Source organism: Hetaerina americana, unplaced genomic scaffold (genome assembly GCF_022747635.1).
Source record: "Hetaerina americana unplaced genomic scaffold, ioHetAmer1.1.p SCAF_6, whole genome shotgun sequence".
In the NCBI taxonomy this organism is placed as follows: domain Eukaryota; kingdom Metazoa; phylum Arthropoda; class Insecta; order Odonata; family Calopterygidae; genus Hetaerina; species Hetaerina americana.
This window is the reverse complement of record NW_027287205.1, coordinates 48,202,079-48,219,294: the sequence shown is the minus strand read 5'-3', so window position 1 is coordinate 48,219,294 and position 17,216 is coordinate 48,202,079. Positions and strand designations below refer to the sequence as shown.

The 17,216-nt window shown below is 34.3% G+C and overlaps 1 protein-coding gene across 4 annotated transcripts in view; it reads left to right on the top strand.

The window, feature by feature from the left end:
- Rbcn-3A (rabconnectin-3 alpha) overlaps positions 1-17,216 on the top strand; it is a 106,042-nt gene that overhangs the window by 13,649 nt on the left and 75,177 nt on the right. For all 4 annotated transcript variants that reach the window (XM_071593579.1, XM_071593577.1, XM_071593578.1 and 1 more), the window contains exons 6-23: positions 708-893; positions 2,137-2,327; positions 3,517-3,729; positions 5,820-5,955; positions 6,133-6,294; positions 6,820-7,516; positions 7,769-7,914; positions 8,110-8,254; positions 8,342-8,491; positions 9,156-9,411; positions 9,493-9,677; positions 10,482-10,627; positions 10,915-11,027; positions 11,118-11,267; positions 11,581-11,796; positions 12,293-12,453; positions 13,912-14,048; positions 16,445-16,587. In XM_071593579.1, coding sequence (XP_071449680.1) covers positions 708-893; positions 2,137-2,327; positions 3,517-3,729; positions 5,820-5,955; positions 6,133-6,294; positions 6,820-7,516; positions 7,769-7,914; positions 8,110-8,254; positions 8,342-8,491; positions 9,156-9,411; positions 9,493-9,677; positions 10,482-10,627; positions 10,915-11,027; positions 11,118-11,267; positions 11,581-11,796; positions 12,293-12,453; positions 13,912-14,048; positions 16,445-16,587 — 3,533 coding nt within the window. The remainder of the gene's footprint in view (positions 1-707; positions 894-2,136; positions 2,328-3,516; positions 3,730-5,819; positions 5,956-6,132; positions 6,295-6,819; positions 7,517-7,768; positions 7,915-8,109; positions 8,255-8,341; positions 8,492-9,155; positions 9,412-9,492; positions 9,678-10,481; positions 10,628-10,914; positions 11,028-11,117; positions 11,268-11,580; positions 11,797-12,292; positions 12,454-13,911; positions 14,049-16,444; positions 16,588-17,216) is intronic.

Genomic DNA, 17,216 nt, shown 5'->3' with positions numbered 1-17,216 from the left:
TCATGGGTTATCACTTTTCTGAAGCATCACATTTTCATTGGTTCTACATCTATGTTAGAAATCTTAAATAACAAATGAGAGATCAGAAACCTGTCATTTCTCAATCAACATGTTCTGAAATTTTTAGGATGTAATCATACTAGTTATATCTATGTAATATGCTTTCATAAATTCTCAGACTACTGAAAATAGAATGATATTTTGTAATTTTCCTCATGGTTTTGCTATATATTGTCAACTGCAGCATATACACATCATTTTACGTACTTTTTTATGAAAATAAAGTGTGTATGTTGAAACTGCAGTTGACAATTTCTGATAAAACTGTGTGAAAAAATATTAAGTATCTTTCATTTAAAACTATGGAATACCCAGTTAATCCAGGTGATATATACTACTAAAAAATGTTACTATGTGTACAGTCAGGCAATGTTTCCCTCATTTTTTGAGTCCCACAGTTAACCTATCCTTGCCTTGCTAAGTTCAATAAGATAAGTAAAGTGCAAAAACCCTCATAACTTAAGGAAATACTTGGCATTAATTTCTTGATGTACGGTTAAACACTGGTTGTACATTGTAACAGGAGGGTAGCAAAATAGGGAAAATATTTTTCAGAATTCATTTATCAGTGTGAGGTTCTGTATTTTACTTTTATGTCATCAACTTTTGTTCTCTTTTGCTTAATTTTTGTCAATCTTTATTCTTAGGGGCTCAGTGGCAAACATGCTTGTAACATCCTGTCGGGATAACATTTGCCGAATTTGGGTAGAAACTGTGTTACCAGAAGATGGCCTCATCAATATGAATCAGTTTGACCCATTGGCATCCCAGAATCCAAAGTTTAGAACCCATCGCCACAAGCATCGCTTCATGCAGAGGCTTAAGCATATGAAGTAAGTGATATCAGTTTACATCTTAGTTTCATGTAAGTGATTGTAGTTCGTAAACTTTTATTTATTTAAAGAGTTTATTGGGGGTGATTGAGACTTCACAGTCCCTTCTTCCACCTAACCCCTACTTATCAATTAAAGACAATTACAAACATATTAGCCCTACGTGGAGGAAAACCCACCTAGGCAGGAATTGAACCCGTGACCTCTCAGTTGGCAGGCGAGGACATTGCCCTGCTGCCACTGAGACCAAGCTGCCAAGACTGCGCGTTTGATATAGTGTGAAATCTACCATCTTGTCTAAATTTACATAATAAACAGAGTTTTAGTTTTTTCTCACACTGAATTGTGTCAACATATATTAATCTAGGAAATATGTCAGATGTGTACCTCTGAACCATTCATAAAAAAATCCCATAGGGTTTACATGTTTTTTTAGTTTTTTTCATCTTTATAAGTTTTATATGTTCATCATTTTGTGTTCAAATTAGTTTTTACTGTGTTTATTATTTTTATGGCGTTAAAATTGATTTATTAATAATCACCTGTGAAGTAAGTTTTCTGTGCATTATTCTAAACTGTGTAAAATGCTGTTTTTGTTGTACCAATGGGAGGTTTTTTTCTGAAATCTCTTGAAATAAAACTAGCAGTCTGTTTTCCATAATGTAGCTCAATAATGACTAATAATAACAATTATAATTCTAAAAATATTAATTCTAACTAACTTTTACTTAACTCAAAATAATTACAAAATATCAATTCAAACGTATACAGCTCATAATATGCAGCAGCAGAGTTTTATCTCTTTAAGTGATCCTAACTGTCGCATATTAGCTGTGTGATTACTCGAACATAAATTTGGTCTGTGTGAAACCTTTTAAAATGTAATTTAAGGTTTCTGTGGGGAAAGAATACCACATATTTTGCGCAATATATATTTTTTAATAATGCCTTATGAAAACCCAAAATCCATGCCCTTGAGGTGGCATGGTGTGTACATTAATGTATTGTTCATTCAAATAATATCTATTTCAAGTGGTATTTAGAAAGCCTGTGAAGGAAGGAGTGAGGATTAAGATCAGTGAAAAATGTTCCATAATTAAAGGTTAATAGCTCTAGCAAACTCATCCAATTCTACTTGCAAAACCGTGTTTTTATCTCACTGTCCCTCGGTAGATTAATATTTTTCTGTATTAATGCTCCAAGTATACTTCTATGTAGTCAAGTGTTGCTTCTATTGTTACAGGACATGCTTTCACATCAGGCGGAATGTGAAACACAATGGTGGTTTAATTATGGCAGGCAGTTCAAACACCATACCAAGCCTACCATCAACTTACAGCGTTCACGATTTCCACAGTTATGGTTTTCATGGAACTGGAATAACCCCTGGTGCTCTTCACTTCCATCTAGCAGCCAGTATTAATGCAGAGACTGGTAATAGCAATGGTTCTCTATCTTTATTAGGTTCTCATATCTGTATTTAAAAGGATGTTCCCATATAGACCAGGGCTTTGCAAAGCAGAATTTATTTGGTCAGATTGGATCACAAATCAAAAATGGAATTACATTTCTCTCAGCTGCCAATCTATGGCCTTGTGGCATGATGAAGTATGTATTGTAAATTCATTGGCCTCATAAATTATTAAATCTTGCTGTCAACCAGTAATTGAAGGTCTAACACAATTTTTCCTCGTCAAAGCTTTATTCCTATGTAGTGGCTCTATGGGGTAGTATGAGTTTCAGGAGAAAATGATTCGTACCTTTAGTTTAAGATTTGTGGAGCTAATGAATCAAATGGCATCACACAATGGCATATATTTATCCCCTGGACCGTGTATAGGCTTAATGAAGTTAAGTTTTATTCCTACAAATAGTAATATAAATTCCTATAAAATCTGATTCACATTTAATTCGTTAAAAATAATATTTAATGGAAGATTTTAATTTATTTTTATTAGTTAATTCTCCTCCGAATTCTGATATTTCCATGTGCTGGTCTCAGCTAAAAGTTAAATTCCTTTCTCTTTGGATTGTAGTGTCTTTGATGACCTATCAAAGTCAGTCACATTAAACCAGCCAAATTAATTATGTGTCAACAGTTATGGAAACTATTATTAATAAAAATTAATTCAAAAATACTTCTGTGCATAATTCAGTTCTGATATCAAATGACACTCTGAATGATAAGAAATTAGAGTGCTGGCTTAGGAACCCTAAATATTCTGGAATTAAATGACTAAGAGTTTTAGGGATCGAATATGAATAGTGCAACAGTCAATGGACGCTAGTTCTATTGTTACTGTCTTGTAAATGGAACAGTATTTATTCCACAAATACTTTTATACCAAATAATAATGCTAAACAAGGAAATCAAGAGACATAGCCGAGAAAACAAGAGTGAAATAAAGTGTCTGCTATCATTAGTATTTTAATTCAGTGTGTGTCAAGTTTTAAGAATTCGGTTAAATGAATGGAATGGTGACTGGGTTACACAGGTGGTCAATACACTTTCTTGCTATAGCAAAGATTTTGGCATGCTGCAAAAAATAAAATTGGTATAAATGTGAAAATTTAATCTAAGAAATAGTTTCTTAATAAGTGTTTTTCCATCTTTTTTATGCAGATATCCCTCTAGTTCCAAGCTTAGTCACCGGTGATCCAGATGAAGAACCTAACCTTATCCTTCACTGGCTGAACAATAAAGAAATGCACTTTTCCCTTCAGGCTGATGCTATGTTACAGGAAATGACGCGGAAGGTGTTGGAGAAAGAGGATGGACTGGACAGTGATAGAGATGTAGACCACCATGATTCTGAGCATGATGACCATTCTCCTAGTGAGTGTCAATATTAGAGTACTTAATATCCTTTTGTGTGTTTCAGTTACATACCATTGGTTTAGTCTAGCTGTTTTTCTCTTAAATATTAGCTGAATTAATGCTAAGAAGAGCTCTCATCAAAGGTATTGGTCCTATTTTGCTTTTTAGTTTGTATGAATTGGAAACATATGCAATTAAAGTCAAATCCATGACATGTGATTGGTTTCATACAAAAAAACTCCACTTCCAAAGCATGTTCTTTATGCTTGGTCAATAATCAATCTTAAATTACATTCAATAACAGTCAGAATATCCAAAGAGGGCAGGAAATATGGATGCAGAGCATGTTGATTGGTAATGGGTCATTGAAGACTGATAGAGGGGAGAACATTTGGCAAGCAAGGAAGAGGCAGGAATAGGGTAGGGATGTTGGACGAAATGAAGGGAGGAAGGAAGTATGCAGAATCAGTATTGGGTGGTGATATGTTAGGAGAGGCAGTTGTTGCTGATTTGTTTGGTAGCTTGTGTCCATCCAAAATGTACCTTAAGTGTTAGATTACCAATAATAATAATAAGACAGACATATGAACTATTTTAACCTTAAATCAGTTGACCTAGCATGAATTTTTGTCTTGAGCTGCGATGTCTCTTTTGTTAGAGTGCTGCAATGATTTGTTTCTGATGCACACACTAGTGCCCACGTCATGGAGGATATATTGTGTGTATTTCCAAAAATAGAATAAATAATGCTCTTAATTTTGTATTTGATGATTTCTGGCCCAGCTTTGTGGAAGTTCATGTTCATGGGATGAAGAACACAATGTATTTTTTCACTGTTCTTTATTTTGTTACTACTAGTTTCAAAGCTTAGGCGTCGTCATCGGGTACAAATTAAGTCAAGTTGTAGTACATTTATATACCATTCTTGTGGGGGAAGGGGTGGGTGCGAGGGGGGGGGGAAGAGGAGGGGTTGTGTTCAGCATTGATGGGAAGTAGGAGAGGGATGTTTAGCATCAGGAAAGGCGATTAGTGGGGTTCACGGGGGGGGGGGGGAAGTTATTTAGATCTTTCCATGAAGAAAAGGGATACTTCTAGGATTGAGGAGAGGTGTTCAAACAATAACTCGTTAATATAATGACCCTTTTTCAAATTCCTTCTGATTTCCAGCTCTTGCCACTAGTGGGATATTTTAGTGTTAGTATGCTCTAAAGGCTAAAAGCCTCTTCACAAAATGTTTCCATGTCACATAAACAGAGCTTTCATTTCCTAGGTGGAATCCCAGTCTATTTACAATGTATGGTGAAATATATGTAAACCTGAAAGGAATTACAAAATAATGTAACTGCCTAGTTTGTTATAGCAGTCTTAAACGAGTTAGTTTTTGTGATATTTTTGTACATATTTTAGTGTCAACTTTTTTCAAATAATTTTCATTTATTTTAATTGGAGTTATTACTTATAACTTATAATGAGGTGAAATTAAAAGGAAAAAAAGGAAGAGGAAGGCCAAGAAAGAAATTTGAAGTACATATAAAAAGTACAATGAGAGTAACAACCTACAATGAACTGAATAGAACAGCAATGGAGAGAGACCAATGGCTGCAATGACCAGGCTCTGCCTGTACAAGATCATGATGACTTATAAGTTGCATGCTTATTTTTTGAAAAACTTGTTATTATGCAAAGTCATTGAAAACATCATACAATATTGTACAGTCATAATTAAAGAAAAACCTGAGGTCGAGGAAATGTATTTAATAATGAAAAGAGAAATCATTTATGTAAATTTAGGCAAATATATGAGATGTTTAAAATCTTTGAGAATCCTAAAAGAAAATCAGAAAGTGCTAGTGTATTTCTAACTAATTGAGGGTTACCTTAATAATTGATAGTGAAAGAGAATTTCAATGCAACTCCCAAGCAATTAAATGGAAACGAGGTGCAAACAAAACATTGAACTGTAAAAAGACAATATTTCAATATCTGTTCTGAAAACAGTATTTTACTGATGGGCTTAAACCATTAGAAATGTTTAGCAATAATCTGTATGTAACATACCACAATTCAAACATGAATTATGTGATTGATTATTCTCTCTGGCCTTTCAGGAAAAAAACTTCTTAAAACAACTGAACAACATAGGGTGAAGAAATCACAGTCTCAAGATGAGAGTGGTAGTGATGAAGTTAGTGGCCATCACCAAAGTGTACAGTCGAGTAGCATTCCTAGTCATCCATCCTTAAGGTGTGTAGATTATGGATTTTATGAAACCCATTGTCTTCTAACATAGACGAAAGGGTTATAGGAATTCACTTTTCTCTGACTGAATAATGTGATTTTAAACATATATAAAATATTTTTCTTAGTGTAAGGGGAATTATATTTTGAGTGATTAATTTGAGGACTCCATTTATATTTCAGTGCTGCAACGTCCATTAACTCCTTGGCAATGGACCCAGGAGCAACAGTTGGTCAAGTAGGGGATTCATTAGATGCCAAAATAGAATGTCTTCTAAGAGATTGGCATCATGGCCCTGATCTCCTTTTCTCCATTCATCCTATTGATGGCAGTTTCTTAATCTGGTATTAAAATAGCTCAAGCATTTTTTTTCATTATAAAGAGTAGATGGTAACTCATAGTGTCGTAAATTTGAAAATATTCTTGCTACTCTGATCACAGCTTAGGTTAACCTAGGTTTCTGATAGTGGGAAACTTTTCTATTACACTATCCCTTATCCTATCATGTTAAAGAAAACAGCAGGATAACCACAGAAATTCCATTTTATTGTGATAGGCTCTCAATGAACACATTGCCTACAGCAAAATCATTTTTCTGAAATCACCAATAAAGCAAGTAATTATAATGAAAAGTAGATTTCACTGGAGTGCCTGAAGTTCCTTCACAGGTTGCAGGTTGATATTTTAATCTTTGAAGATTTTAAAATAATATCTTAAATGTTACTATAATTCTTTACAATTATATGATATCCATTCTGAAAAGCTAGTGGGTCAGTTTATTTTCATATGGATTCATAATCAAATGCATGGCAAATAGTATTGGAAATTTCTTTCCATAATTTTTCTCTTCTCTTCTTTCAAATGAACAGGCTTGTTGATTGGCTTGATGAATACCATCCAGGCTCCTTCAGGCAAGCACAAGTATCTTTTTCTACCAGAATCCCTTCTGCATTCCCCCTTGGAGATGCAATGACAATGTCAACCAATGTTTCCTTGTACCATACATGCCAACTGCTCAGTAATTTACGTACCAGTATCCTGAGGCAACCAACGGTTAGAGCCCCTCAACAAGCATCGCCAACTCCCCAAGACAAAGATGATATAGGAGGAAGTCGTTTGAGTCCAGTACCTCCTGGGTCACCACCTTCACCACCATCGTCACCCCATCATGCACCTTCACCCACCCCTGATGGTCCTGGAAACCTAGCCGAGGCCAATGCTGGAGCAGATTCCTCCGAAGGGTCATCACAAGATGTTGTTGGGAATCCTTCTCTTGTTGTTTCAATGGTTTCCAAGCACAGTAACGGCACCTTGAACCTTTGGCAGTTGACATTTAATGAGAAGTCCAAATTCAGTCAGGTACTGAGCATCAGTCATGCATCTAGAGCATCAGGTCATCGTTTTCGTGTAAATGATATCACATGTCACCCAGTCCTCCCTCTCCTCCTCACCACATCTCATCATAATATGCCAGATTTCCCAACACCAGGGAGTGAAGACCATAGCAAGCTTGGAGAAGAGGGAATGACTCCACTCATAAAAGTGAAAGAAGTTACTGCTCCGACTGTAAGTATATACTTATTCACTCTTTTGCAGTATAAATTTAAACAGAAGAGCTTGAATTATTGAATGAACTGTTATTCCTTTAATATATATTCTGATGACTCAGTGAAATATGAAATCTTTTTGCACTATTTCATTTGATCGTGCACCTGCATTTCTTTTTCTTCCTCGTCTTCCTTGAAAACTGTGTTTAATTATTTCTGCATGCATGCAAAAAAATTCTCTAAATGAAACTATTATTTTTCACATTTTTAGGGGTTCTGTAGTGAACTCATTTTATGGAGGGTTGATGCTGTTGGACCACTATCTAAATCTGGAGGGGTTTCAGAACTAGCAAGGATTAATTCTCCTGAAATTTCTGCTTTTTCTAATGTTGCCTGGATTCCTACTTTACTGCCCAGGTAATATGTATAGCAAATTAAACAAACTAACCATAGCATGCCAGTGCATATAGGAAAGATCAACATTCTTCTAAATATTGTCAATGTTGCTATTAAGCTTTTATCGTGATAAATATTGTTATATTTATTTTTTTATTACTATGGTATTTTAAAACTATTTTTTGTAAGTATATTGAATTGTTCTTTGTTCTATAGCACCACATTGGGCAATTTGTCCAACTCACCAAGTGCCTGCTTTGTGGCCTCTGATGGACATAGTTTAAGAGTGTATCAAGCAGTAATTGATGCTAGGACACTGTTGGCAGAGATATCTAGTTCAGAGAGAAGAAGTAGAATGATGGTCAGTCTACGCCCATTTAATTTACTGATTTATACATTAGTTGAAAATTACTGAGACTACAGTTTTGTATGAATGCTCATTTTATAGGATTCAATGGTCAGCATATCAACAGACAGTTCCTTAGATGAAGGCATGAAGCAGTCATCTCTGCACAACAAAATTAAAATTGTTTCTCAACAGTCAACTGCAAGACCTGGATGTGTTATTCAGTTGGATGCAATATCAGATGCCACTCATGTATGTTTGCTCATAAATATTTTCAGTGAAAATGTATTAAATAAGTTAATGGTTATGCTACAATCAGGTATGACTGTATCAGTTGTACCCTACCGAAGTCCTTTAGTATGTTTTTATTAGACTATGAAAGAAACTTACAATTAGTTGGGTCTTGGTGCATGCTATATGTTAACCTATTTGTGTGTCAAAATGATCTGGCTTCATGCATGTTTATTCTGTACTATACCCTTTGGTACTCTTTGTTTCTGGTACAGTATTTATCAGACCTGCTAATTTTGGTGAATTAAAATTTTATGTGTAACCCGCTTGTCAGCAGTTGAAATGTGATTCAAGATGCCCACAGATTGTGTAATTACATTTATTATGATAGAATAATACTCTGCAAAATTTCATTGTGTGTTTCTCCATTAAAAGTCAAAGGCTCTCTTATGACACATGATTAATTTGTACAGAACTAAACAAATTTTTGATTGGAGTCTGATTTTCAATCTGCAGTTTGGCCGATGGTCAAGTATGAAAAGATATTTCAGTACCTCCCTAATGAGTATTAGAAGTGAAGAAATCTATGATTATAATCAAGAACTCATGTGTGTTTATAAGTTCATATTGAATAATAATAATTTTTCTACCCGAGTTTTGATAATTTTTGATGCCTTTATTTTAGGACTGGCAGAACACACAGTTCCTTCATGTATTCCAAGAACAGCTCATTACTGGTGAAAGGGAAACAAAGACTGGTTTTGAACTACCCAAAGAAGGTGATCTTGGTTTAATGGAAACTCATTTAGGTGCGATGGTTGATTTGCAGCAGTCAGCTGTTTTTGAGGAGCCGTTTTACATTGTTGTTCTTGAGAGAGCTGGAAAAAGTACTGTTCTACATATGTGGCGATTAGTCATTGCCTCTCAGCCCGACAATGCAGGTCAGGGAAGTGATATAATAATCAATCCCTTAAAATAAATAGGAGAAGTGGAATGATGTGCATTTTTTTATATTTTCACAGAGTTAAGTGGGAGTATGATGTATGTTCCTGATAGTCAGCTAGTTCAAGATGATGATGATGATAACAAAAGTAATGCTACGGATGTAAGATGTGCAGGAATGCCTTACAATGGCACTCCAGCTGACCTTCATCCCAAGCCTGTGGACCATGTACAAACTTCCCATGTAGTAATTTCCACAACTAAGGTAAAGTGTTTTCAATTTTTATGTCTAATTTATTATCAGAAACTGATAGTTTATAGGCATAAATTGAAAATCTTGCAGCACGGCACTAACTTACATTATCCTCGAAGAAAATACCTTATCTAAATATAATCATTGAATATAATTTATGAACAAAAGCATTAAATTTGGCAAATAATGGAAGGCCTTATACCAATTCAAATTTAAAATGTGGTAATATCGCTAAGGTGTGTGGTTAAAGAGTAAGCAGTGTGTAGAATACTGAGCTAAAGCAATTCCATGCTGAACAGTTTTTTGGTTTTAATCCCATCAGTTCTCCATTTCAATCTTTGTACAGTTTTTCTGCCACATTTTCTAATTAACCCTTTGAGTACTGACCAATTTCTAAAGAACTATGCTAAAATTGCCCTGGCATTTTTGCTGAATTAGCAGTGGTTTAGGAAAAAAATGAATTGCAAATAAATTAAGTTACTTATTCAAAAACTCACCGAAACCTTTATTTCATTTATCTTCATCTCTAAAACATTGTTTGCTGATTGTATCATGAAATACTAGTATGAAAAAATTGTTTTGCGAAGTATATAATGTAAAAATACAAACATTATCAGAGTTCAATGGGATTACATTTTGACCTGAGTGATAAGGAGCGTGAAAATCGGCCTAGGAAACTTTAAAGGACTCCAAATTATGTTATGCATATAAATTTATTAATATTTTATTTTCTTTGAAGAATTGTTGATATTTAAAAAATGTTATTATTTCAGTTCAATATTTCCTTATTTTCTTTTCTTTCACCTAATTCTTTAGGTCTGCACACAAGATTTACCTTTACCAGAGGGTGTTGAAGTTGTTCATGCTGCTCCTGCAGCGGGTCATCTTAGCTCTGCATCTATCTACCCAGCTTGTTATGCTCCTTACATAATTGTTACTGCGTGCTCAGATAGTTCAGTTAAGTAAGTAATTTGCTATTTTCGTTTAAGTGATAAATTATTAAATTAAGTCTCCTTGTGATGTTGACTTATAATGCCTAACAGTAAATCCATTAAGATCAACAAAAAGCGGCATGTATTATGGAGTCAATTATTGACTCTTAATTGTCTTCTTATGATATCCTATCTTGGGGTTCTTGATCCTTTTAAACTATATAAAATGATCCCAAAAAAGTATATAAGTACTATCTACATTATTTATTATTAAATGTTTAATGTTTCTTGAAGACACTCTTTTTTATCCCATTTAGGTTTTGGAATTGCAAAGTTTCTAAAATGGATACCATGAGGAGAAGTAGGACTTATGAGTGGACAGAATGGGAAATGACAAGAAAAGACCATGAATCAGCAATAGACATCCCAGGTAGGTCAATTGTTCTTTTAATCCAGTTTTAAATGTTTATCTGATTAAAATATATCCAAAAAATGACCTAACTTTGCATTTCTTGTCTAGGTCAACCGCTAAACATTAGTGCTGCTTACAGTGGAAGGATTGCCTGTGCATATAAATATGGAAAATCTTTTACCCGTCCATCAAAAAGTGATAAGGAGTCTAGATATGTTAACTTGTGTGTTGCCATTTATGAATGTGAAAGTACAGGAGGTGTGTATATCCTAGTTGATATCTGGTCATACTACCTACCCTATTCTTGGTATACTTAATATTCTGAAAGGAATTTAAACTGCTTGGATTTCTTAAGTGCATGCAATAACTTTATGGTAGCACGAACAAATGACATAATTTTTAATACTGCTATTGGTTGATTGGATGTTTTTTAAATACATGATGACTATTTTTATTTTCCTACTGTATTACATAAGTAGGCATATACAGTGCATTCTTTGTGTGGACAATGAAAATATTAGCAGAAGGTAATACAATATTTTGCTTAAACATTTCTGACAATCTGTTACAGGCTCTGAGTGGGTGCTTGAAGATACAATTCATTTAAAAAATATTCATTTACCACAAATTAATTTAGATAAGCATTTAGACTTAAGTTATTTACATGACAGAACATTCCTTCAGAAAAAGCACAAAATCACCAATTTAATGAAAACTTTCTCTCAAGAGGATATTAGGTCTCCAAAAAATGGAGACCAAGTGTTTCATGACAACGCAGCTGGATTAGGTAGGCATGCTCTACTTTTTTAAGTTTCTCTCTATTAGTAAAATACTCATCAAACTCAGAAACATTTTAATCAATTCCACTATACCATGTCTAGTCAAATTTTTAGTTTGAAATTTGTATACCTAAGGCTCTGAATTAAAATGCTTTAATTTTAAGTTTTGTAAAATTTGTTGTTTCCATTTTCTACCTTGTATATGACCATAGAGGGAAAGAAACTAAACTCCCAATCCTGCTGTATTAATTTGTCGCATTAATGGGATGTGTCCCCCTTCTCTCCCTGAATTCTATGCCATGTAGACATGCATATAATTGTGTACATTGGTAGTATTTAAACACTGCTGTTTTAGCCCTCTAGAAGCCTAAAGTTGATACACTCCTGGGAAATATGAAGGGACTCATTGGAAGGAGGAATTGGATATTAAAGTTATTACTTTGTAGTTTTAATTTTTAAAATTAAATTTTATTTAACTTATTTCTGTGTTTACCATTCTATTAGGGCTCCTTGCTGTGCCAAGTTTTAGTACATTACAGTCACTGCGAAAGTCAATCACAGAATGTGGAAATGTTTGTCCTCTTACACAAAAGCATTTGGTTCAACTTGATTGGGTTTCAAATGAAGATGGATCTCATATTTTGACAGTTGGTGTTGGAAGCAAGGTTTGTTATCTTAAAACTATTTTATGCTTAAGGAAAATACTGAATTTGAATTAATTTTACTACTACCTTATAGAGTTTCCCAGCCTTATAGATTATTACATATTGACCTTTTTATCTCAATTATGGACCAATATTTACCTTACTTAACCTTACCTTACTTAAATTTTTTTAGATATCAAAAGGCAATGGTACTGTAAAAAATCGTTGTTTACGCTGAACCTTATACTCTCTTTCCCATTTGCAAATGATCTGAGAAAAAGGTGGAGATAGTTTTGCTTAACATAGGTGGTGGAATCAATAGTGAAATAAATAATGGGTAAATTTTAAACAAGCTCTGGCTAAATTGTGCATGTCATTTTCTAGATCGATAGAAATTATTTGACAAGGCGGATAGCACAGTTAGAAGTTATAAAAATGTTAGGCTCAAAAAAAGGAAAAATTTGAAGGTGTGTGTAGCATAATTATATCCATGGGATTAAAAATTTTTTACGAAATGGTATTCCTTTCAGTTGGCCCTAGGATTTCATTTTTGTAATATGGCATTAAAAATGTTTGTTTGCGCGTGTTGTTTTGAGTAATTTTTAGAAGAAACTTATGTGCCATTAATGTCAATTGACTCCCTTTTTTGCCATCCTTCCAATGACTTTCAAAACTGGTGTGTGTTACCCAGCACCGATATTATCCTTTTGTTCTGCTACACAAGTGTCGATAAGCTCAACAGAGTTGACCTTGAAAAAGGTCAAGATTCTTTTTAATCAAAAATGTTTCATGCATGGTATTTTTTTGCTAATTATTATGTTAGCCAAACATGTTTTGGGGAATTGCTTGGGCATTAAGCCCAGATTCTGAGTTTGGCATGTTGTTTACGTTATCACTACCTAGCCAAATTTTAATTGTTACCCACCATGTTTATAAATTGTCAAACTATGTACCAGGGTATGTAAAAGCATATTATATTCAAGAATAGCCCTCTGTGATTTGTTTTTGTTGAATTAAAAAATATAAGGTGGAAAATATACCCAGAGAATAATAATAACAGAGAATAAATATCCTGTGCAGATTAGCTGTGCACTATTAATGAGGAGTACACTCTGTTTGAAAAAAGCTGTCATTCTGTGTTGGTCGGTACCACTTTTGACTGTCACGTATCACCAAGATGTAGTATATTTTTCCCATTTGAATCCTCTAACAGGTGAAAATGTGTTCATACAGATTTAATTCCTAATTGCTGATTTGTTTTAAAATTTATGCAGTGATCTTCTGCCATAGTCAAGTTAACCTATATTTTCCTTCCTCCGTCATCCTTCCACTCTATGCTACTTACTTACTGCTCTATCTAGTAATAATTTTATTTGATACTGTTTCTCTGTAACACATTGTGTCTTTGTGAGTTATGATTTTCTTCTGATTTAAGTTCAAATAATCACTTTTGACATCTTTAAAATTATACTTCTTCAGGTTATGTTGTTTACACCAGTTTCCAGTGATTTGGCTCAAGCCAACATGAAAGCAATGAAAGAATCTCAGTCAACCAACAGACCAATTCTGAGAAAAGCCTCCTCTTTAGCTGTGGCCAATTTCACTGATGAAATTAGGTAATATTTGTTTTATTATTCATTGCCATGCCACAGAAATGAGAAATGTTTGCCATTTAATGAGGATTTTACTCCATGGATGAGCAACTTTCAGAGGTGATTGTGTTCGTGTTTCATGGTCGTGACAGAACTGGGAAATCAGTTTGTGTTAAATCTGTAGAAAAGTTGAGGCAATCCTAGAGAACCTGCTGGAAATAAACATTAAATTAGTGTATCCCATTTGAATGGTCCAGGTGCCTGCAAGTGTAGTGGTATGAAATTGACTCTATTATCTACAGCCTGAATATGAAGTAGGGCTATCATTAATTATGTTTCTTAAAAGAAATGTGTGTGGTGTGCCTTTTTTGGAATGACTTGGACAGGGGTTTAGAAATTCTCATAATCCTCCAATGATAAATATTGAATCAAATTGCACTGTCCATACTAATAGAAAATTGTATGTGAAAATATGCATTACATATCACATTTAAATATGAAATATAATGCAGGGAAGAAACAGTGAGAAATTACTTTAAAATATATGAAAAATCGAAAGAAAAAAGAATGGAATCATCTGATTGCTTGCATACACATAAATACCTGTCTAATAGTTTATATGACATAATTCTCCACTTATGCAACTTTTCAGTTTTAATAATAATAATACATATTCAATTGAAATTTCACTTAAACACTATTTTTGAGAAATGCAGGAAAAAAGTGATTCCTGCCAAAAAAAACTTCAACTTTGAATTGCTGCATGGCAATTTGTAGCAAGGATTTGCTTGCCATCTTGGTCTAGGAAAGGTTATCTTTTGGAAAAAACCTTAGTGATACCAGCTGATGAGTCATCACCAGATTAGGATAGTGACTTACAGTAAGGTCAGGAATGTATGTAAGGAAAAAGAGAACAGGAGTCAGAAAATGAAAAGTAATAAGAGGTAGTAGGATTACCATTTTGATGGCAAAGCTATCTTCATTAGGCAAGATATTATTGTAGATTGACTGCAAATCACCTAATCGCAAGGAAAGAGGGGACCATGGAACTCAGGGCCATTGATGATCATTGATAACATTGTTAATTATTCTTATTTTATATAACCATGCCCCCAAGATTCCATTCTGAAATGCATATTTTTTATCAATTTTAGTAATGCAATCCACTAGGATCATATTTTGAAAAAATAGTTTTATTTTCTCATGATTTCATTTATATTCTCTGTTACTTTTTAATGATTGCTATCTCCTTCATTTGTCTCCCATAAGTAGTGTACCACACTCCTTCATACATTTTTTGAATTTTTTATCATAAATCAAGAAAAATTTCAAATTTTGGGTGATGGAATAAAATTTGATAAATCCCAGGTAATAAATTTGAAAAACTGACACTATGTGGAGGGAATACTTGAATACCAGGGTAGTAAGGTTAATGATTCACTCATAGGCTGGTAGTTTTAAGCCCTTATGTTTTCTATTTCTCTATGCTGGCTTTTCTTGTTATTTCCCTCTCACTAATGTTCTACTTTCTTTTTTGGGTGGCATGAGAAAATGGATATTCATGCCAATAGATGCCCCATATGGAATTTACAGCAGGCAATGACAATATTTAAATTATTAAATGCTGAGAATCATAATCTCAAGAAATTTTTCATTCCAGTTCTTGTCACTACCATGTATAAGGTAACATAGAATTTATGCATATTAACTTTTCCTGCTTTGATTGAGAGAAGCTAAAACAATTGGTTAAAAAAGTAGAAAACAGTTGAATCTGAAAATGCCTTAAAAGGTAATGTTAGTTCAAAAACATTTATTTCTCCTGAGACACTTCATACTTTGGTCCACAAGTCTTAATCACCATTCTCTTATGTTATGCAGTGCATCTGAATTATTTTCTTTAAAAGCTGCATCATTGCTGTATTATGTTCATGACAGCCATCTTGCAGTGGAATGACTGCACCATCATCAACTGATGGTGCCACTGGATGGTTTGGCTTATTTCTTGTTTCTTTCTACTTCATGTAATTATTTTATTCATACCTTGAAAGCTGGCCATTTTCAAAGGACACAAAGGATATTCTAAGATTCTTTGAAGTCCTGTTCAGCCACTGTCCATTGCATGCAGCAATAATTTCTGGCCATTTTTATGTTTCTGCTGTCATTACATTTATGATTTACATGTTCAATTAACAACAGCTAAGTGCTCAGATTAGATCAGCCAGTCACATTGGATGTGGCAAAACAGTGCTGAGTAATTTAAATCAATATTGTTGTACAAATTTAGCTTGGTAATGAGAACTACACATAGTGAGTAAATTTGAAATTTTCATTTGGTTGTCAAACCTGTACAGTGCCAATATCAATCAATTGTTGAGTGTAATTCTGTGGCAGTACAACCAATTTTTTTCTTTTTATTCAAGGTGGATGAAATTAAGGAAAATTGATCTCCATACTGCAGATGGGCTCCCACCTTTGCCAATGCAGATATCTTGGGTCAGAGATGGCATACTGGTCATTGGAATGGATAGTGAAATGCATGTCTACTCTCAGTGGAAGCCATCAAGTAATTATATTAATATTTGAATTCCATATGCATATGTTAGTATTTACTGTTTAAATCCTTAAGGTATCAGCCCCACAGTTTAAAATAAGCTGTAGATTTTGTTCTGTAAATTTTGTCATGAGAGCAATCTAAAATTGGGATATCATGATCATCAGATTAACATATGGATTGAGAATTGCCTTTTCTTTTCAAAGGATAGGACATTCACATAAGAAGGCTTTATATTATTGATATTTGGTCCTCATTTAGGTAGTAGTAGTTTTGAGGGGAGGCGACCGACAGCTAAGGTCATTTGCGCCATAGGGGATGGACAGGAAAGGATGAAGGGTGGAGAGAAACCCGGCGTCGGCATTAGCCTACTCTTTACGAAAGGCGCCAAGGGGTCCGCAGTTTAACGTCCCATCTGACGGACGGCGTACTCACTCAAAGTGCCCTCCACAAAGCACCTCAAGTAGGGATCGAGAAACCTCTGAAAAATATTCAACACCACCGGGATTTGAACCCGCGCCCTCAGGGTGGGAAGCCAGTACGTTAGCCCCCGCACCATCTCGATCCCCCCTCATTTAGGTGTACATATAATTTTCAAGTTTCATTTCGTCATGTACCATTTCTTTTCTGTAGCTTTTCAT